The sequence below is a fragment of the Bufo bufo genome, chromosome 9 (assembly GCF_905171765.1).
Source record: "Bufo bufo chromosome 9, aBufBuf1.1, whole genome shotgun sequence".
NCBI lineage: Eukaryota > Metazoa > Chordata > Amphibia > Anura > Bufonidae > Bufo > Bufo bufo.
In genome coordinates this window covers 69,689,074-69,711,081 of record NC_053397.1, presented here as the reverse complement: position 1 = coordinate 69,711,081, position 22,008 = coordinate 69,689,074, and the positions used below count along the sequence as shown (strand labels likewise).

The following is a 22,008-nucleotide window of genomic DNA, read 5'->3' as shown; positions in this document are numbered from 1 at the left end:
CTGCAAAAGATAGGACATGAAGCCCACGGAAGTGCTTTGTAGGGCGTCCATGGGCTTCTGATCCATGGCTTTGTTCCCCAAAAGATAGGACATGTCCTATCTTTTGCCGTATCTTATGTGGATCACAGACCCATTCAAGTCAATAGGTCTCACGTGATTTGTACTGTGCATCCTGTTTGGTTCTGATATCGGCTTGTCTTTTGATTACTCTCTGTCTCTCGTTTTGGTACTGCATTGTCCGCTTGTCCCATTTTTGTATGACTATCCCTTTGTGTTCTTTTGTCTTTTGGTGTCTGTCTGTCTCTGCACCATAGTAGCATAGGGACTGTCAACCAGTTGCAGTCTTGCTACCTAGGGCTCGTACTGCAAGTTACAGGTCACACAGGGTTAGGCAAACTGCGGATCCGCAAAAAACGGAAGCCGCCCGTGTGGCTTGTCTGCAAAACGGACAAGAATAGGACATGCTATTTATTTATTTTTTGCGGGGCCTCGGAATGGAGCAACGGATGCGGACAGCACACGGAGTGCTGTCCGCATCTTTTGCGGCCCCATTGAAGTGAATGGGTCCGCATCCGAGCGGCAAAAACTGCGGCTCGGATGCGAACCATAACTACGGTCGTGTGCATGAGGCCTTAGGCCACTTTCACACAGTGTTTGATCAGTGATCATGAGTCAAATCCAGGAGTGAAGACTACACACAGATAGTATAATGGAAAGATTTGCATCTGTTCTGTGTTTTGACCATCATCTGGTTTGGGCTCAAAATCACTTAAAGAGAGTTTTTTTTTATTATATGAAATCCAGAATACAAATATTTGCATGTTTCATTTGATGCTACATTGCAAAATGCTCTGCACTAGAAGCTTTGTAGTCTGCATGAGGTCGAATGTGACCATATGTGCCCACTTCTCTGCTGGGGACAGTATCGGACCCCCCGACAGGATCCCAGGATCAGTGGCTATGCCATCGAAGTGAGACATGGGAAAACTCAAGCTACATCATTGTAGTATACTGGAAAAGGTTATAGTGTTTAAGAAGTTCCAAAATAGCATTATTAATATTATTATTACCCAAAATACTAAATAAAAAGGTTTTTTACTTTTTAATAAATTCATAGACTATTTTTATATGAGAGTTATATTAAACTTATATGAGAGTTTAATAACTAAAATAACCAATGATTTGAAGAGCTTGAAATAAAACTTTTTGGGATGATGTTGAGTAAAATTCAGTGTCACAAGGATCCCTCTAAATTCTCTTCCCATCCAGGGTCTGCGTCCCCTCTAATAACTCAGAGGAAAGCGATGATCTTACAGCTGTGCAGCCTGCGGTGGAAGGGAGAATGTCATTGGACGAGGGGCTGGCTCTCGGCCAGAGGTAAACCTCTATATACTTCTGCTACTAAGAGACTGCTTCAGAGTGAGAGAACTAGAGAGTACGTCTGTCAAAGTGAAAGACAGCTATATCAGACAGCCAGAGACAGACCGGACTGAAGACTACAACAGAAGACCAGAAACAGCTGTCTTCCCCAAAAACCAAGAAAGCGACTTTAAGAAAGGAAAAGATTTCCCCAGTTTCTTCAGGACCAGACTCACTCAGCAGAAGCCAAAATGTGTAAAGGATTAGCAGCCCTGCCCCACACCTGCCTGGAAAGGTGAGAGAACCTAGATACCCTAAAATACTGTGTTACTAGGCACATATACATGGGGGGAACGCTACGCCCTGTAACATGTCTAACTATACCAAAATGTTTATCTATCTACCTACATATCTCTCTGACTGTATATATTTATTATTTATTTGTCCATATTTATTTATATTTATCTTTATATTTATATATGATTTGAGATTGTTGTCTATTGAGATACATACATCTCTCATGTGTGGCTTTGCATAGGGCTGCAAGTGAATCTGTCCAATGTTCTCAACGCCGAGAGAGAAAGTTGACACCAATGAGGAAACATTGCATCCTCAAAGAGGTCAATAACACTTGCAGCTCTGCTACATCTATAGAATAATACTGCTGCTTGGCATGTGAAGTAGAGATTTACAGGTTACAGATACGTCGCAGAAATTCCTTCTGACACAAACCTAAATAAAAGCAGAAGAAAATCATTCATTTAAGTTTCCAGCAGCGGGATGTGTAATATTAAACACCAGCATCTGCTACTATTCAAAGTTTATGTATGTGTAATAAAAAGAGAGAAGGAAGAAGAAGACCGGGGGTGTTCATCTTAGAAAGGGAGAGCTACTCAGCGGTGGAATAAACTCAACACACACACGTATTTCTATATATTCCATAGCATTGTGTATAAGATGTAGCAGAGCTGAATTTAGCACTATAGCAGAATAGATGTCCACTTGCTGCAATGTTATCCGTGGTTTGACTCAGGGTTGCAGCAAACTTGACTTATTACAAATACATATCGCCTATAACAGCTGTCAGTCCCATACAGTTGAATGGAGCAGCAGAGTGAGTGCATGTGTGACCGCCGCTCCATTCAATGGGTGCATTCTCATGATCTGCTATAATGGGATAATCCCTGTAGGCTATATTATATAAATGTGATCATGCCCATTTCAGCAGATGACCATCGGTGCACGGGGACTTCCCAATTTCAATTGCCTAATCATTTCGCTCTTAGACCTCATGCACACAAACGTATTTCCTTTCCGTGTCTGTTCTATTTTTATTTTTTTTGCGGACCGTATGCGGAACCATTCATTTCAATGGGTCCGCAAAAAAACGGAAGTTACTCCGCGTGCATTCCGTTTCCGTATGTTCGTTCCCGAAAAATGTAGAACATGTCCTATTATTGTCCGCATTACGGACAAGGATAGTACTGTTCTATTAGGGCTCAGCTGTTTCGTTCCGCAAAATACAGAATGCACACGGATGTCTTCCGTATTTTTTACGGGTCCGTTTTTTGCGGACCACAAAATACATACGGTCGTGTGCATGAGCCCTTAGGGGAGATAAACCACTGACAGAGGTGTCTAGCTAGGGCTTTCTCATAACATGCCCCGAGGAGAAGCTGTCCCTGTCTGCTCATTCGGCCAACCAATATCTCTTGTGTATGGCCAGCCTTACAGTCACAGCATCCAGGCCCCTGAGGTTTTGAGGAGCCAAAGTGAGATGACTATAGGCGTCTGTTAAGCAGAACCGTATGTTGTGCCGACACTACGGCCACCTGAAATTGGTCAAAGGCTCTGTTCGCATATGTGTTGTGTTTTCCATTCATAATGGAAGCCGCAATGGTTTGCCGGATCCGTCCTATGATGCAGCTCAAGACCCCTAACGTACCCCATTAACTGTATTTGGGTCCATTGGAGTCTGCTCATAGTGTGTGTCATTTGGCTGCAAGAATAGCGCTGCACGCTGTATCATTTTTACCATCAAAATTGACAAAACGCCTTACCATTTTGTCATCATGGCACCCACAAGAATAAGAGCTTGTTCGCACGACCGTGTGAAGCTCGTTCCCGTGCTGTGAACCGCAAATTGTGTTCCGCAATGCACGGTCACCCACAGTGGCCCAGCTGCATTGGGGATCGCGGACCCATTCACTTGACCCGTTCCGCAAAAAGATAGAGCATGTTCTGCATGCACGGAATGGAACCCCAGGATGCCCTCCGTAGTGCTTCCGTAGTGTTTCGTTCCCTGCTTCCGTTCCGCACCATTCCGCATCTCTGGATTGGCGGACCCGTTGAAGTGAATGGGTCCGCATCCGTGATGCAGAATGCACACGGAACGGTTCCTGTGAACGAGCCCTAAGCGTAATGACAAATTGGGCACTGCTACATCTGAATATGTGAAGAGAGAAGCTAGTTTAGTGAATTTGGATTTTACACCATACACAACATCCTGTAAATTCGGCATCCTCCAGGCCCAGTCTCACCTACACACACGCTGTTAACCCCCCTGTGGCGTTGTTACATTTTCTTGATTAGTTTCCTTTGAAAAGCTTCCAGATGTGAATAGATCAAATGTTCAACTGCTTTGACCTAATTCAGTGGTGCCTTATGTCGACTCGATTGGTATCAGGACAGAACTGCTCTAATTCTTCTCATATGAAACAATTCAATCAGTTGAAAAGTTCCCAAATTCTGTTAAATGTTGTTTTTCCATTGTCATTGTCGATTCTCAATCATGTGGTCACCAATATGGAAGCACAAATGTTCCATGGTACGTTTGAAATAGGAAATATTTCCGTCAAGCTCAACCAGGGGATGGGATAGGGATTAGCCATTGTGTATCTGCCGGTTTACAGCGCTTTTGGACCATGAAGGGATATTGCAATTGTCTTCAAGGTGTCGATGTTTCATGATCCACCTACCGCTCCCCAGTACAATTCAGGCTCATGGCGCCAGAGAACGTCTACAGGTGAAACTAGAAAAAATTTGAATATCGTGCAAAGTTCATTTATTTCAGTAATGCAAATTAAAAGGTGAAACTAACATATGAGATAGACTCATTATATGCAAAGTGGGATATTTCAAGCCTTTATTTGTTATAATTTGGATGATTATGGTTTATAGCTTATGAAACCCCAAAGTCACAATCTCAGGTACCCTTTGCTCAGAAGATATGGATTAATTAGCTGACTAGAGTGTGACACTTTGAGCCTAGTATATTGAACCTTTTCACAATATTCTAATTTTAAGCTGCATTAACGCAATTCCTTTTAATTTGCATTACTGAAATAAATGGACTTTTGCACGATATTCAAATTTTTCAAGTTTTACCTGTGCTCTTTTCAATGCACCAAAACACTCTGCATTAGTAAGGATGTCGATGTAGCAGTGCTGGGTTTGTCATTTCTGACACTGTACACTATTGTAACTTAGCAGAGTGAAGAAAATTCTGCAAATGTATCTGCCGCCTTACGGTAAATTAGTGATAACAGATGACAAACTCATCTCTGCGGCTTCTGTATGTTTTAATGCTACCAAATATATCCTTATCAGGTAGGACAGTTGTGCTGCTTTCACAAAGCCCTGCACTGTAGCATCCATATTATCTCTGCTAGTCCTAGAACTGGGTGCATGATAGTAACACTGTCTCTTATAGCTGTTGTACCTTACCGCATAGAAGCAGCATATACATTTCCTTACCTATACGTGCAGGTTGATTGATTTCCCATAAGATTGATACCATACTGTACTGATGATTAGAGATCAGTGAATCGATCATTGATTTGGGTCTGATTCAGCCGATTTGGGTCTGAATCGATTCATATGTGCCCCGATTGGACTGGAACTTTGTGCATGGCACTGTGAGATCTCTTGGGGCTCCTAGAGTTTTTTTTTTTTACATTTTGTTATCAATATTTATCTCTTTCTCATATTTGCCTAAATCAAATGACAAAAAATTTGGATTTGGATCCACCTCAGATTAGTTTACAATGGATTCACTCATCTCTTCTTATGATACAGCCATATACTTAGGTTGCCTATTTTACATTGTCATCTGAACCTGGGTGAGATATGGTGTGAACCCATTTTCTGAATCTACTGGGTGAGATATGGTGTGAACCCATTTTCTGAATCTACTGGGTGAGATATGGTGTGAACCCATTTTCTGAATCTACTGGGTGAGATATGGTGTGAACCCATTTTCTAAATCTACTGGGTGAGATATGGTGTGAACCCATTTTCTGAATCTACTGGGTGAGATATGGTGTGAACCCATTTTCTAAATCTACTGGGTGAGATATGGTGTGAACCCATTTTCTGAATCTACTGGGTGAGATATGGTGTGAACCCATTTTCTGAATCTACTGGGTGAGATATGGTGTGAACCCATTTTCTGCATTTACTGCACCTTCGGAAAGACCATTTAAAATGGTCGACTATAGCCTCAAACATATACAACTGTATGCCTGTCTAGTTTCATACCGTGCCATACACTTTATTTTGTAGACAGTTGTATTGAAAAATTGTACACTTAAGGCTACAGTATGACAATGTGACACTCTAATGACATACTTTTGAATATTAAGGTTGGGGACACATTGACATATACGTCAGGAGATTTTCCCGTCGTCGTCAATTAGTGCACCACATCTGTAGGGTGAATTGAGCTTTATAACTATAGGAAAAATGTGGTGATAGCAACAAAAACAAAAAAGGAAGAATAGAGATAGGGCAGAATGTTATCTACAATATCATTTTACAGTAATGGGTTATTATAAGTTCTTTGGCAGCTGTTGTAAATTATTCCTACAGTAGGTCTATACAGAGAGAACAGTAGTCTGTTAAGGTGGCCATACCACATTAGTCTAAGGTCGATCAAAACGGTTGATTTTGACCAAAATGAACGTTTGTCAGTTGAAATAGGGAACAACAAATAATTGTTTTAGCCAACCCATAGCAGACTATTATTATTTGAAAAGAAGCCATGTTTAACTACTTTCGTCCGATAGTCGGACGAAAGATCTTTCATTGAAAGAAAGATCGTTTGTGATTGAAAGATCTTTCTTTGAAAGATCGTTCCCAGAAATATCTTTAGTCCATCGCCCGGTTTCATTGAACAGGTATGGTCAGATTGAATAATTGTAACAGCCAGTATGGACTATAATGTGTATGACCATGTCTGTGAATGAACGTTCACCAGATATTTGTTCAAATGCAGTTCAGCCATCAACCAAACCTATTCTGTATGGCCACCTCAGTAATTGTGGCATTGTACTGGACACTGTGAAGGTGAAGTCATCAAAATAATTCACAAGAAAGTTTTTTTTTCCCAGTACATCTTATTAAGCTCTGGTTTGGAGAGTACTGTGTCAATATAAGATCCATCCAATAGAACCATGGAGGTTCAGACTAATACAAAGTTACGTAATTTTTATGGTTATAAAACCACAAATGTACATCAAGTTCAACCAAGGATGGGAGAAAGAAAGAGGGAAAAGGGAAATTTAAAGCTAACCATATGCATTAGATGAGTGCTGGTTAAAATAATTGATTTCGGTGCGGTCGATTGGCCACTTAATGTGTCCTGACTGTCCTTCATTGCCAGATGTCAGGAGAAAGAAGGGTTTGGAAGTTGGATTTAAACATTGCTCGTTCTTTGCTCTTTGGTGATATAAGCCCAACTTTACTACCTTTGCCCATTGGGAACAAATGTGCACTCCAGTTAACATGTGTATGGGGGGTTGGGAGGAATAAAGTGGCCACCATTAGAACTTCATTTTTCCCTAATGATCTGCAGGAAGGCAAAAATAAAAATACAAAAATACGTAGTATTATACAACCTACAATCTAAAAGGGAAGTTTTTTCTTGACCTCGCAGCGATCATATGGGATACTAAAATGCAGCTATATTACAGTATTGTGAAACCGGCCATGTGTGTTGGCAGAATACAGGCTGCCATGAGCAGTACATATGTTCTTCTGTTGGTTCCTTCAGGGCAGACTTGTTGGATAATTTTTATTTCTCTATATCTGGAAGTTCCTTTTATTGGATTTTATTCAGAAGCGGACTGGGAACCTAAAGTGGCCCTGGAAAAAATAGTAAAAGTGGCCCCGTTTTGTAGTTGGGCCCACACTAATGGAAGGCAGGGCCAGCAATACCATACTGTGGCCCATTATACCACCACAACTGAGCCAAATACCACAGTCCATCACAAAATACTGCCAGCAGCACAAAATACATCCCTAAAAACTTCCACTGGCTGGCCGTGAGGAGGGCTCAGGCGGCCCCTGGGCATCAGCCCACCGAGAAACTTCCCTGTAAGGTCTATGGCCAAACCGCCTGTGATTGTATTCCTGTTTGTAGGAAGTGAGTCCAATATAACATTATAAAGAATTGCTTATAGCATGAAATAGGGTTTACTTGAATGTCATTTGAGGATATCTAGATTAGTACATTACTTGCTGTTAAAGGTTGCAGACTTTCTAATGATGACCCTTAATCCCAAACTGTAGAAAATGACCTTCATAAATACAGATGTAGTAGAGTTAACACACATGCTTTATGAGATGTGTTATCTAAACTAAATGCGTTAAGTAGACACCTTCAATTGCTTTTGTTTCAAGATAACGCGATTAGTTGGGAAATTTGAGTCAAGAGTTTGTGTGTTAACCCTGCTACATCTGTAGGATCTTATCTTGGTCATAGATAACATATGGTGAGTCTGTATTATGCCATTAGTGTGCGTTGTGTGTTGGGGTTGAGCGTCTCTATGGCAGACATTGACTTCCCAGGGAGTCTCTCCAGCCACACAATTATCCCTGTGCTTTCAGTCCCTGTAAGAAAAGTGCATTACAAATGTTTGTCATTGTCATATAACCATAGAACATTTTGTGGTCTAGTTCAGTAGAATGGGGGGTGGGGTGGGGGGTTTACAGGGTCATGTAACCATAATGCAGACATTAAAATGATAAACTGGTTACAATGTGTGTTTGATATCAATTATACTTTGCTTTTCATCCCTTATATTTTATATTGTTACACTTTTTTTGGATTGAGCTCAGTGGAGTTAGACAGAGCTCCCCTCCCCATGTTATATTCATACCTTTATGTGCCAGAATCGCTAAAGCAATCTGGTGAAGAAACACTTTTATTTCACATACTAATTAAAGGGTTTCTACCACCAGAAATACTGTTATGTAGCTGACTGATATAGCGATGCGCTAATGTCAGCACTACATAACATTATGTTTCTAACGTTAGTCCCTGCAGCCGTTTTTGTTAAAAAAGCACTTTTATTATATGCTAATGAGCCTCTAGGTGCTATGTGGGCGTAAAATCAGCACCTAGAGGCTCCGTCCACTCACCCATTATGCCGCCCAGGTCCAGTGTTGTGCCCGCCCAGCTCCTCTTGATTGATGGCACGGTCCGCCGCATCGCTGCCAAAATCCCGCGCCTGTGCCTTTCACTTCTGTCTTCGGCGCAGGTGCAGTGAGTGAATGATGCGATCCTGGTGCCGGATTCCTCACTGCGTCTGCGCCGACTACGTCACAGTGAGGAAGCCGGTATCAGGAAAGCGGCCTTCACTCACTGCGCCTGCGCCGAAGACAGAAGTGAACGGCGCAGGCGCGGGATTTCGGCAGCGATGCGGCGGACCGTGCCATCAATCAAGAGGAGCTGGGCGGGCAGAACAGGGGACCTGGGTGGGATAAAGCGTGAGTGGACAGAGCCTCTAGGTGCTGATTTTACGCCCACATAGCACCTGGAGGCTCATTAGCATATAATAAAAGTGCTTTTTTAACAAAAATGGCTGCAGGGACTAATGTTAGAAAATACTGTTATGTAGTGCTGACATTAGCGCATCGCTATATCAGTCAGCTACATAACAGTATTTCTGGTGGTAGAAACCCTTTAACTGTGAAGTGCACTGAGGGTGGTCCCAAGCTGGTTGGGTGCACCATAGCTCATAACTCTTTCCACTCCCAGCTCCCGTCTCCTGCTTAAATGGGTTGTGCCATCTCAGACTTTGATGATATATCACTAGGAAGTGCCATCAAAGTCAGATAGGTGTGGGTTCTACCTCTGAGACATGCATCTCTCTCAAAAATAGGCCCCCAAAAGTGAAGGAGAGCACTGTTTCGGAAGTCCTATAGAAATGAATGGAGTACATCACACAAGCGTGGCCATCATTCCATTCCAGCACTCTTCTATTTCTGGCAGTCCCACAGAAATGGGGGTTAAGGGGGGGGGGGGATGGCTGCTCTCCGCTCACTTCTAGGGTCCTGTTCTGGAGATAGCTACATATCCCAGAAGTGAGGCCCACACCTATTTGACTTTGGTGCCATATCCTAGCGCTATGCCACCAATGTCTAATGTGAGACAACCCCTTTTGTGCTGTTCCATGATTTATTTCTTCCATTTAAGATTAATTGCTGTATTTGTGTTATCATATCATTACCATGTAATACTGCCACCCTGTGGTCATTCTCGTCACAGGTTTCCTGAATGTATTATGTAAATCCTATTTGCCTTTGCTTTCTGTCTACTCCGCCCTTTTCGGTGACATCACATCCTGTTTGTTCTGGTCCTGTGTGTTTCTTTTCTGCAGCAGACTCAGAGCTGGTGAGAGCATTTGTTTTGACCTCTAATATCCTGTAGTATCCCCTAATGTCCTCAATGTGTCTTTGCTCAAGGTAAATTCAATAAATTACCAAAGCATTTCCATTGTATTCTCCTCACTGGATTATCACATGCAACTGGTACCACGACCTAAGGGATATTAGTGAGTTCAGCTGTCTACCATTGCTTGTACAGAGATTACCACTCACAACCAGTAAGAGACTTCTCTAACGTACATCTGTGGCAGAATAGTCAAAATGAAGCCGAAATCCCCAGTCTTTGCATGTCTACACGCAGTCTGGAAGCAAGCTTAGAGCTGTCCGCCATCTTACATGCACGTGGCTTCATAAGCACAGTGAGTAAGCCGAAATCCATTCTTAAAGAGACAGTACCACTTAAACAGGAATAACATGTCCACAAGAGGCTCCGTGGATTTCTCAGTCACTGAACATACGAAAAAACTCACCCTGCTCCCAAAAACTCAGATATACAGGAAGCAGAGTCCATGTTCACTGAAGAACAGACTGTACGATCTAAACGTGTTATCAAACCAACGCAAACGATTAGAGAGAACTTTGAGGCAACCAAAGAAGAGTCCAGTGACAATTTAAATGATTTATGGCAAAGAACTGAACACTATATAGCAGCTCTTTCACGTTATAACAATGATGCACCAAAGTTAACCACAGCGTTGAATCGTTTAACTAACGCCTATGTCCGCTATCAGCGACTGTCTGCAAAGTACGGATGTAGTAGAGTTAACACTCATGCTTTATGAGACGTGTTATCTAAACTAAATGCGTTAAGCAAACACCTTCAATTGCTTTTCAATGGCTTTTGTTTCAAGATAACGCTATGAGTTAAGAAATTTGAGTTAAGAGTTTGTGTGTTAACCCTGCTACATCTGTACATCACTTTACTGAGCGACTCTGATTTTGAGGTGGAAAAAATCTGAGGCTGCTGACCCTTGGGTTTTTGCATTTTGGAAGCAGAGAAATAAAAACGATGTACTACTAGTATGAAAGGTGTTTGGAGCAAAAGATGTCTTCCATATAATATGGAAAAGGTGGCTGAATTTTTTGTATTTTCACAAGGAATGTTGCAAGATTTGGTTGCCTGCATGTCATTCCACGTGAGAGGTTTTTACTTTTAGGGAAGATTTACTAAATAATCCTGTCCAGGATTTAGACACTTAGGAGGTAATGTATGAAATGTGCTGCGCTATAAAAGTTGAGTGATCTTCCCTGGTTTTATAAAAAGAAAAAGTAAATGGAAAATCGGGGGGCACTCTATAACCAGCAATACATGGACAACTATACATGCACCAATAACGTAAAATACCTTTTATTCACAATAAATAATAAAATGGTAATATCCTAGGTCTATACATGTAAAAAACACCCTAAGTATTAAAAATAACAAATACCACAAAAAAAAGCAATGAATAGCGTACGCAATCTCTATCCTCTGTCCCCCTTGTGCAGAGATATATATTGAAAATACTGCGCGATGGTCCACATTTGTGTGAATAAGCTCTTGAAATTGGGGTATAGTCCTCCCCTAAATCTGTGTGGGTACAAGGGGTACTGGAATGCAACGTCCCGATTAGGTATATATAGTGTCATTTAGGTCCATGCAACACTATTTTTCCAATACTGTCCACCTTTGAATGGCGTGCACAGAAGCCCTTATTATAACGGTATAACTGGTTAATTCTTCAACACACATATAGGTATCTAGTACCCGGAGCTTACTGATCAGGGAGGGGGTATTCAATTGTAGTAAACTCTATAACTTAAGAGTGCCAAAAATGTGAGGTTAAAACCAGAGTGTGGCTTTATATTCTGTACTTGACCACTCCACACATATGCAGGCTGTGCCGTCCTGTGTCAAGTCTTTACAACCGGAACCGTCTGGAAGCTGTATTTTGTGACCATTGCGCAGTATTTTCAATATATATCTCTGCACAAGGGGGACAGTGGATAGAGATTGCGTACGCTTTTCATTGCTTTTTTTTAGTAGTATTTGTTATTTTTAATACTTAGGGTGTTTTTACATGTATAGACCTAGGATATTACCATTTTATTATTTATTGTGAATAAAAGGTATTTTACGTTATTGGTGCATGTATAGTTGTCCATGTATTGCTGGTTATAGAGTTCCCCCCGATTTTCCATTTACTTTTTATATTACTCCGGCATTGGGGAAGCCGAGGGGTGTGCACCTGTTCATATTCAGTTCTTTGGGTGGAGCCGCTTACTTTTTAGGCTGGGTTCACATTTTCACGTTTTGGCTCCGGATGCGTCCGGAGTACGTACGCAATTGCAGTCAGTTTTGACTGCGATTGCGTTCCGTTGTTCAATTTTTATCGCGCTGGTGCAATGCGTTTTGCATGCGGGTGATAAAAAACTGACTGTGGTACTCAGACCAGAACTTCTTCACTGAAGTTCAGGTTTGGGTTCGGTGTTGTGTAGATGTAATTATTTTCCCTTTTAACATGGTTATAAGGGAAAATAATAGCATTCTTTAATACAGAATGCTTAGTAGAAGGTCAATTGAGGGTTAAAAAATATATAATTAACTCACCTTCTCCAATTGATCGCGTAGCTGCCGGTCTCCTGTTCTTTCTTCAGGGCCTGTGGTGACGTCACTAAGCTCATCACATGGTCCAATCACATTGGACCATGTGATGTGACGTCACCACAGGTCCTTTAGCCAGCAGCTCATTATTAAAGAAGTAAGAAGAGATCGGCAACTACTCGATCAAGAGGAGGAGGTGAGTTAATTATTATTATTTTTTAACCCTCAATTGACCTTCTACTAAGCATTCTGTATTAAGAATGCGATTATTTCCCCTTATAACCATGTTATAAGTGAAAATAATACAGTGAATAGACTGTCATCTTAGCAACCATGCGTGAAAATTTCACCGCATCCGCACTTGCTTGCGGATGCTTGCGATTTTCACTTAGCCCCATTCACTTCTATGGGGCCTGCGTTGCTTGAAAAGCGCAACAATATAGAGCATGCTGCAATTTTCACGCAACCCACAAGTGATGCGTGAAAATCACCGCTCATCTGCACAGCCCCATTGAAGTGAATGGGTCCGGATTCAGTGCGGGTGCAATGCGTTCACCTTACGCATTGCACCCGCGCGGAAATCTCGCCAGTGTGAACCCAGCCTTATACACCTTCCCTGTTTTGTCAGTGGATTAGGCATTTGCCAAATTTATGATGTATTTGCAATTTTTTTTTATTGTGTTTTGCACAATATCCTACATTTATTAAAGGCTATACAGGTGTTTTGTGGATGAACCAACATTTTTAGCCTGATTTATCATTGCAACTTTTTATAAAAAGTCGCAAAAACATTGCAAGTGTATAACAACCCCCTAGTAGAGTGCAAACTGATGGAATCTTTGTAATAAATATGATTTAACTTCAGGCTGAAAAATCAATAGTTTTTTTTCAGGTAGTCTAAAGATTTGTCACATTTATCACAGTGACTCAGGGTGCATTTTTAGGTTGTCTAAAGGTAGGTTCGCACTGAGTTTTTTTGGCACAGATTTTGATGCAGATTCCATGCCCAAAACAGTGCTGAAAATGCATGCAAATAATCTCCATTGATTTTAGTGGAAAAACTGCTTGGTAACTGACACAGCGTGTTTTTATTCTGCTCATGGTTTTAAAGCCTGTGGCATTAAAAGAAAGAAATGATATGTTCATTCTTGATGCAAATTCGGCATTGAATCCCCATCAAAACTTCCCAATGAAATGAGGGATCAAACACTATCAAAAAATGCCTTGACTGTGGCAGGTAAGGGGTTAATTCACTTTTTTCCATAAATAAATAAAAAAAAAAAAAAAAAGTTATAGCTAAAGTTATTAGTTTTAATAATATTAAAGCAGACTACATACATACATACACAATTTCCCCCCCTCTTTTTGTGCATCAAATATACAAATACAGGTGTAACTGTCACGTACACACACACATACAGGGGGAAGGGAAGTGACCACTGCGCTCAATCCTCACCCCCGGCCCTGCCTACTGCCTCGCAAGTCCTAATGACAGGGGACAACTGGACGGCAATCCCTAGCTTGGAATAAGTGTAGGGAGGACAGCCCAGACAAACAACGGAACGTGAACGAACCGAGTCAATACCAGGAGAGCAACGAAGTACAAATGGAGCAAGCAGAGAATAGTCAGGAGGAAGTCGGGGTCAGAATACCAGGAGAGCAGCAAAGTACACAAGGAGCAGGCAGAGGATCGTCAGGAAATCAGCAGAAGGTAAGTACGCCAGGTCAGACAAAATCACAGGTGGAACTTAAATAACAGGCAACCTGTGGCCAGCAGGCTGCCTGTTTAAATACTGACTAGCAGGGGTCATGTGACGTTGTGTCACGGAACCATGAACCAGACGTACAACAAGAGATAAGTGAAAATAAGAAGGCTTTATTGAAAATAAAGCTGTAAAGCAAAAGTCCAAACGGATGGTGAAACCGAGCAGAGTCTTTGCGAAGCCAGAGGTCAGGAACCAGAAGGGTAGTCAGACGAAGCCAGGATCAGGAACCAGCAGGGTAGTCAGACGAAGCCAGGATCAGGAACCAGCAGGGTAGTCAGACGAAGCCAGGATCAGGAACCAGAAGCAGCAGCAGTCTTAGAAGCATGTGAACACAAGAGGACCAAGCAAGGAACTGAAGCCACAGACCTCCTATATATATGAGCTAGGCATCCAGCTCCTCCCAGTGGGAAGGAGGAGCCGCAGGGTGGAAGGCTACAAGAAACCCAGAATCCAAGATGGCCGCCAGCACATGTCAAACGAAGGAGAACAGCAAGAAGGTAAGACCATGACAGTACCTCCCCCTCAAGGGCCCCTCCTCCGCGGAGCACAAAACGGTTTCTGAGGGAAGCGTGCGTGGAAGGCTCGGAGCAAGGCAGGAGCATGGACATCTGCGGATGGAACCCAGGAACGCTCCTCTGGACCATAACCACGCCAATGGACCAAAAACTGCAACCGACCGCGGACCAGGCGTGAGTCCAGGATATTGCTCACCTCATATTCCTCACGATTGCCCACTTGGACCGGACGAGGCCGAGGAACCGAGGAAGTGAAACGATTACACACCAGTGGCTTCAACAGGGAGACATGAAACACGTTGGAGATCCGCATGCCAGGAGGAAGCGCAAGGGCATAGGCTACCGGGTTTACCCTGCGAAGCACTCGGAAGGGACCAACAAAGCGAGGCGCCAGCTTGGGAGTGGGCACTCGAAGGTTGAGGTTGCGGGTGGACAACCATACACGGTCTCCGACCTGGTAGGAAGGAGCAGGCGCTCGTCTGCGATCAGCCTGGAGTCTCTGGCGCTGCGCAGAGACCTCAAGGGACTTCTGGATCTGTACCCAAGAGGCACGTAGGACGGAAAGGTGATCCTCCACAGCCGGAATATCCTGGGGAGAGAATACCTCCGGTAACACGGCAGGTTGGAACCCATAATTGGCCATGAAGGGAGACGTCCCAGAGGAAGAGTTCACCGCCGTGTTCCTGGCAAACTCAGCCCAAGGCAGGAGGTCAACCCAATTGTCTTGGTGATCGGAGACATAGCAACGAAGGAATTGCTCCAAGGCCTGATTGGATCGTTCTGCGGCCCCATTGGACTGAGGGTGGTAGGCCGAGGAGAAGGAGAGATGAATCCCCAACTGGGAGCAAAAGGCGCGCCAGAACCTGGACACAAACTGACTCCCCCGATCCGACACAATCTCCTTGGGCAAACCGTGCAACCGGAAGACCTCCCTGGCAAAAATCGTGGCCAACTCTTGTGCAGAGGGTAACTTCTTGAGAGGAACACAGTGGCACATTTTGGAAAACCGATCCACAATCATGAGAATGACCGTATGGCCTCGGGATGCAGGGAGGTCCACAATGAAATCCATCCCCAGGTGTGACCATGGGCGCCCCCCGGTGGCTATGGGTTGCAGAAGGCCCAACGGAAGGTGCCGAGGGGACTTACTCTGGGCACAAACGGAGCATGCCGCTACATATGCGGCGATGTCGGAACGTAGGGAAGGCCACCAGAACAGACGTGAAACAGCCCAGGACAGCTGATTCTTTCCAGGATGCCCCGCGGTCTTGGAGTTATGGTAGGTTCGCAACAACCGAGTGCGCAACTCCTCAGGCACAAAACATCTGCCGTTGGGTCTCCCAGAGGGAGCACCAGATTGAGCCGCCAAAATCTGCTCACCCAGGGGAGAGGTCAGGCTGGTGCGAATGGCGGCCAGGATCTGATTCGGAGGTATGACCGAAGTCGGAATCGACTCCTCCCTGGACAGCTCGGAGTACTGCCGTGATAAGGCATCCGCCCTGATGTTCTTGGAACCGGGTAGGTAGGAGACCACGTAATTAAAACGTGACAAGAACAGAGCCCATCTGGCCTGACGTGGTGTCAATCTCTTGGCCTCAGAAAGGTAGGTCAGATTCTTGTGGTCCGTCAGGATGAGAACCGGAACCACCGAACCCTCGAGCAAGTGCCTCCATTCTTTAAGGGCCTGCACGATGGCCAATAACTCCCTGTCACCAATCTGATAGTTGCACTCCGCGGAAGACAGTTTCCGGGAGTAAAACCCACAAGGAAGCAGAGGACCCTCTGGTGTTCTACGCTGAGACAGAAGGGCGCCTACTCCCGTCTCAGACGCGTCCACCTCGAGGACAAAGGGCAACCCAGGGTTGGGATGTGACAGAATCGGAGCCGACACAAAGGCGGACTTTAGGGCCTCAAAAGCTCGGATGGCCTCGAGCGGCCAGACCTGGGAATTACTGCCCTTCCTGGTCAGATCCGTGAGAGGCTTGGCCAGCATGGAAAAGTCCCTGATGAACTTCCGATAATAATTGGCGAAGCCCAAAAAGCGCTGCAGGGAACGAAGACCACTGGGCTGGGGCCACTGTAAGACAGCCGAAACCTTCTCAGGATCCATGGAGAACCCCTCAGCGGAAATGATGTAACCTAAGAAGGTTACCTGGGATCGGTGAAATTCGCATTTCTCAAGCTTACCGAACAGCTTGTTCTCTCGTAACCGTTGCAACACTCGTCTGACATCCAGAATGTGGGCCTCCATGGATTCAGAATATACCAAGATGTCATCCAAATAGATCACCACACACTGCTGCAACAGGTCACGGAAAACATCGTTGATGAATTCCTGAAAGACTGCGGGCGCATTGCACAACCCAAAGGGCATAACCAAGGATTCATAATGACCGGTCCTGGTGTTAAACGCGGTCTTCCACTCATCGCCCGCCTTGATCCTTACCAGGTTATATGCCGCCCTCAGGTCGAGTTTGGTAAAAACCGTGGCCCCTTTAAGGCGATCGAACAGCTCGGAAATCAAGGGTATCGGGTAAGCGTTCTTGATCGTGATGCGATTGAGACCCCTGTAATCGATGCAAGGCCTCAACTCACCGCCCTTCTTTTTCACAAAGAAAAATCCAGCCCCTGCCGGGGACGAAGATTTGCGAATGTGTCCGCGTGAAAGCGCCTCCCTCACGTACTCCTCCATGGCCTCATTCTCCGCTACCGACAGTGGATAGACTTTGCCACGAGGAGGAACGGCACCAGATTGTAACTCTATGGCACAATCGTATGGGCGGTGCGGAGGTAGGGCAACCGCGCGCACCTTATCGAATACATCCCGGTACTCCTCGTATTCAGGAGGCAACAGAGAGTCCGAGGAAGTACACAGCAACTTGACAGACCCATGGATGCAACTAGCCCCACACTGCGGTGACCACGAGAGGATCTCGACCGATCTCCAATCGAAAGTCGGATTATGCTTCTGGAGCCAGGGGTACCCCAAGACCACCGAGTAGTGTGGAGACGAAATAACCTGGAGGCAGACCGACTCTCTGTGAACGGCACCAATGGCTATCCCCACTGGAAGGGTCTCATGAGTCACGTGTGGCGGCAGAAGGGGTCTGCCGTCTATCGCCTCAAGAGCCAGTGGGGAACCTCGAGCCTGCAGAGGAATGGAATTGGCGGCAGCGAACACACTATCAATAAACAAACCACCAGCACCAGAGTCCACCAACGCCTGGGTCGTCACTGAGCCCCCGACCCAGGAGAGGACAACAGTGATCAGTGGTTTGTCAACACGGGAAACCGGGGACGAGGAGACTCCACCCAAGATCTGCCCCCGACAGGATCTCAGGTACGAGCGTTTTCCCGGACGGTTCGGACATGCCAACCGAAAATGCCCACCGAGACCACAGTACATGCATCGACCCTCGCGTCTCCGGAGTGCCCTCTCCCCCTCGGACAGGCGAGCAAACCCCAGCTGCATGGGTTCACCCCCAGACAAGTCATCCCCAGGAGGCGTGGGAGGAGAGGGAGGCACGGGTGGGACAGCAAACGTAGGCACCAATCTGTTAGAAGACCTCCGCAGGTTCTCCTTAAAGGAAGGTCTCTCCCTGAGTCTGGTGTCAATCAAAATCAGGAAAGAAATAAGAGACTCGAGCTCAACTGGTAGGTCCTTAGCTGCAACCTCATCCTTCAAGGCATCCGAGAGACCATGAGAGAAAGCAGCGACCAGAGCCTCATTATTCCAGCCCACCTCTGCTGCCAGGGTACGAAACTCAATGGCGTATTCAGCTACGGATCGTGAACCCTGTCTGATGGACATAAGGAGCTTCGCAGCAGAGGCAGCACGAGCCGGCACATCGAATACCTTCCGAAGAGAAGCAACAAAACCGGAAAACTCGGCAACCACCGGATTGTTGTTCTCCCATAAAGGGCTGGCCCAGGACAAGGCCTTGTCCGAGAGCAGCGAGATCAAGAAGCCCACCTTTGATCTCTCAGTAGGAAAGGCATGTGGCAGCAACTCGAAATAAATGCCCACCTGGTTAAGGAAACCTCGGCACTGAGTTGGCTCTCCCCCAAAGCGCTGTGGAAGAGGGGCAGAACCGGTCATACCCCGAAACACCGCAGGCGCAACAACAGGTGTCGGGGTAGACTCTGGCGCAACAACCGGAGCGGCAGTAGGAGCGAGCCCAGGAGCGACAACCGACCCATCGGCAACGGGAGCGAAATGAGCCGTGCGTTCAAGCAGGGTTTGCAACGCCACAGCGAACCGACCCAACAGGTGATCCTGCTGATCAAGTCTGGCAACCAGCGTGGGTAGCGAGGATGGCCCTGTACCGTCAGAATTCATGGCTTGGTCCTAATGTCACGGAACCATGAACCAGACGTACAACAAGAGATAAGTGAAAATAAGAAGGCTTTATTGAAAATAAAGCTGTAAAGCAAAAGTCCAAACGGATGGTGAAACCGAGCAGAGTCTTTGCGAAGCCAGAGGTCAGGAACCAGAAGGGTAGTCAGACGAAGCCAGGATCAGGAACCAGCAGGGTAGTCAGACGAAGCCAGGATCAGGAACCAGCAGGGTAGTCAGACGAAGCCAGGATCAGGAACCAGAAGCAGCAGCAGTCTTAGAAGCATGTGAACACAAGAGGACCAAGCAAGGAACTGAAGCCACAGACCTCCTATATATATGAGCTAGGCATCCAGCTCCTCCCAGTGGGAAGGAGGAGCCGCAGGGTGGAAGGCTACAAGAAACCCAGAATCCAAGATGGCCGCCAGCACATGTCAAACGAAGGAGAACAGCAAGAAGGTAAGACCATGACACGTTGCCAGCGTCACAAGACTCACCCTGCTGCAAATGGCTGAGCACCGAGTGCCCAGCTTGGTGCTCAGGCTTAATCTGGTTGCTGGGGGAACCGAGTACGCCGACCGCGCTGAGGAGACGTGCAGGGCCAGGTCCGCCCCGCCCCCCATCACCTAGAAGACGAGGACGCTGCACGCTTCCTCGCTCCTGCACAGAGGCGGAGCGCTGTCGGTGCTGCGGAGAGTGAGCTCATCGCCGGCGCCCCGTGACAACAGGCTTATTTTTTCATTTATTTAAAAAAATATTTAAAAGTGTCCAATTTTCCCCAAGGTGAATACCTTAGGGGATCAACATTAAAAGAAAAATAGTCACTTTGAAGGTGTCTCTAATGTTCTGGCACTGTACAACATCTGTTCTGGCAGTATGGAGCCATAGAACCAGTAATAGAAAAATGGTCCTCCAGGATCTATTTTCACAGTATAAACGTATGGTAATGGTATTGAAATCTTTTGAAAGAAATTGATAAGAATTGTTTTCATAATATTCAGCTTTTGCTTCAATATATATATTTTTAGAATATTATATCCGTCATCTAATTGCACCAAAGAAAGGTCTAATGTGTCCTGTGAGAAATATTATCAAATACATGTATGTTTCCCACAGAAATTAAATAGGTATTTGCAGTAACATAGGCCCATTGCCTAAACTTAAAAGTTGGCCTGGTAAGGAAGAGCGGTAAGGTAACTCTCTGTGAGCCTTAGCTGGCTTACTTTGCTCCAACATATTGCACAAGAAGTTTGGCGCACAGTGGGGAAACTTAAGCTGCACCCCTTTCTCCCCTTTCTGTGAAGTCACCTCCTATTGGCAGACCTAATAAATAAATATGGCACATGACACGTGCATCACAATTCTATCTCCATTTTATGCATTTTCAGTGGTAAATCTGCCCTACAGTTCTATAAGGATTTCCTTGGACCATCCCTTTAAATAAAAGACAGTCCGCATTTCCATCAAAATTAGGATTTTTTTCTTTGCAGTGTTTTGATGTAACAATGTTGAGCATCGCTATTCCCCTTTGTGTCCATTGCTTGCGTGAGACTTATGTGTTTGAGCCATTTCTAGGCCATGGGAGCAGCTTTACATATGAGCTATGGAAAAATCCTTTCTCCTTTGTTATTTGGAAATCTTGCACATCAGCCCTTGTGTTTTGACACAGTCCTTATGCTGATATAAACTTATGGTGCTGCCTTCATATTAATTCTGTGTATATGGCATAATGTTGAACTGAGATTTGCAGAATTATTATCACCTGGGCAGGTTATGATGGATATGAACCAATTCATGAGTTATTTTAGGCATAGCAAAACTTCTTATCAGTCACACACTGCATTTCTGTAAGGTGATACATCTGTTAGGATCAGAATGCCAAATATTACTTCCATTCTTTATCCTGGATGACTTCCCAGCAGTTGCTTTGTGGATACTCAACCCTCGTTAGACAGCGTAACGACTGTGTATGAAGAGGGGCTCTTGTTAACTTCAAACCATGGCTGTAGAGTCAGAGTTGCAGTCAAAGCTAGTTTAGGGTGGAGTCGGAGCCGGTAGAAATGTACCGACTTCAACTCCAACTTTTAAAAAAATCTGTTATTAAGTGTAATCTATTTATTAACTTTCATATAAATCTAGAAACATTTAGAAATATTAATCATAAATATATGTTATGTTCTATTGAACTAAGGTCCTTATTTATCCAAAACAGTGATAAGCAGGGTGTTCTAGTGGTAATAGATAATCAGTTCTCACCTCTCCGGTCCTTATACTATAAATAGTGATAAGCAGGGTGTTCTAGTGATGATAGAAAATCACTGATCACCTCTCCTGTGTTCTCCCCTGTCCGTATACTATAAACAGTGATAAGCAGAGTGTTCTAATGGTGATAGAAAGTAAGTTCTCACCACTCCTGTGTTTTCTCCTGCCCCTCATATTATAAACAGTGATAAGCAGGGAGTTCTATTGGTAACAGATCTCACCTCTCCTGTCTTCTCTCCTGTCTTTATACTATAAACAGTGATAAGCAGGATGTTCTAGTGGTGATAGATAATCAGTTCTCACCTCTCCTGTCTTCTCTCCTGTCCTTATAATATAAACAGTGATAAGCAGGATGTTCTAGTGGTAATAGAAAATCACTGATCACCACTCCTGTGTTCTCCCCTGTCTGTATACTATAAACAATGATAAGCAGACTGTTTTAATGGTGATAGAAAATAAGTTCTCACCACTCCTGTGTTTTCTCCTGCCCCTCATATTATAAACAGTGATAAGCAG

General features: G+C 44.6%; 1 protein-coding gene across 1 annotated transcript in view; it reads left to right on the top strand.

Moving 5' to 3' along the window:
- The first annotated feature begins 1,418 nt into the window (after positions 1–1,418).
- RGS5 (regulator of G protein signaling 5) overlaps positions 1,419–22,008 on the top strand; it is a 133,608-nt gene continuing 113,018 nt past the window's right edge. Inside the window, exon 1 of the mRNA XM_040408464.1 lies at positions 1,419–1,654. Coding sequence (XP_040264398.1) covers positions 1,611–1,654 — 44 coding nt within the window. The 5' untranslated portion in view covers positions 1,419–1,610. The remainder of the gene's footprint in view (positions 1,655–22,008) is intronic.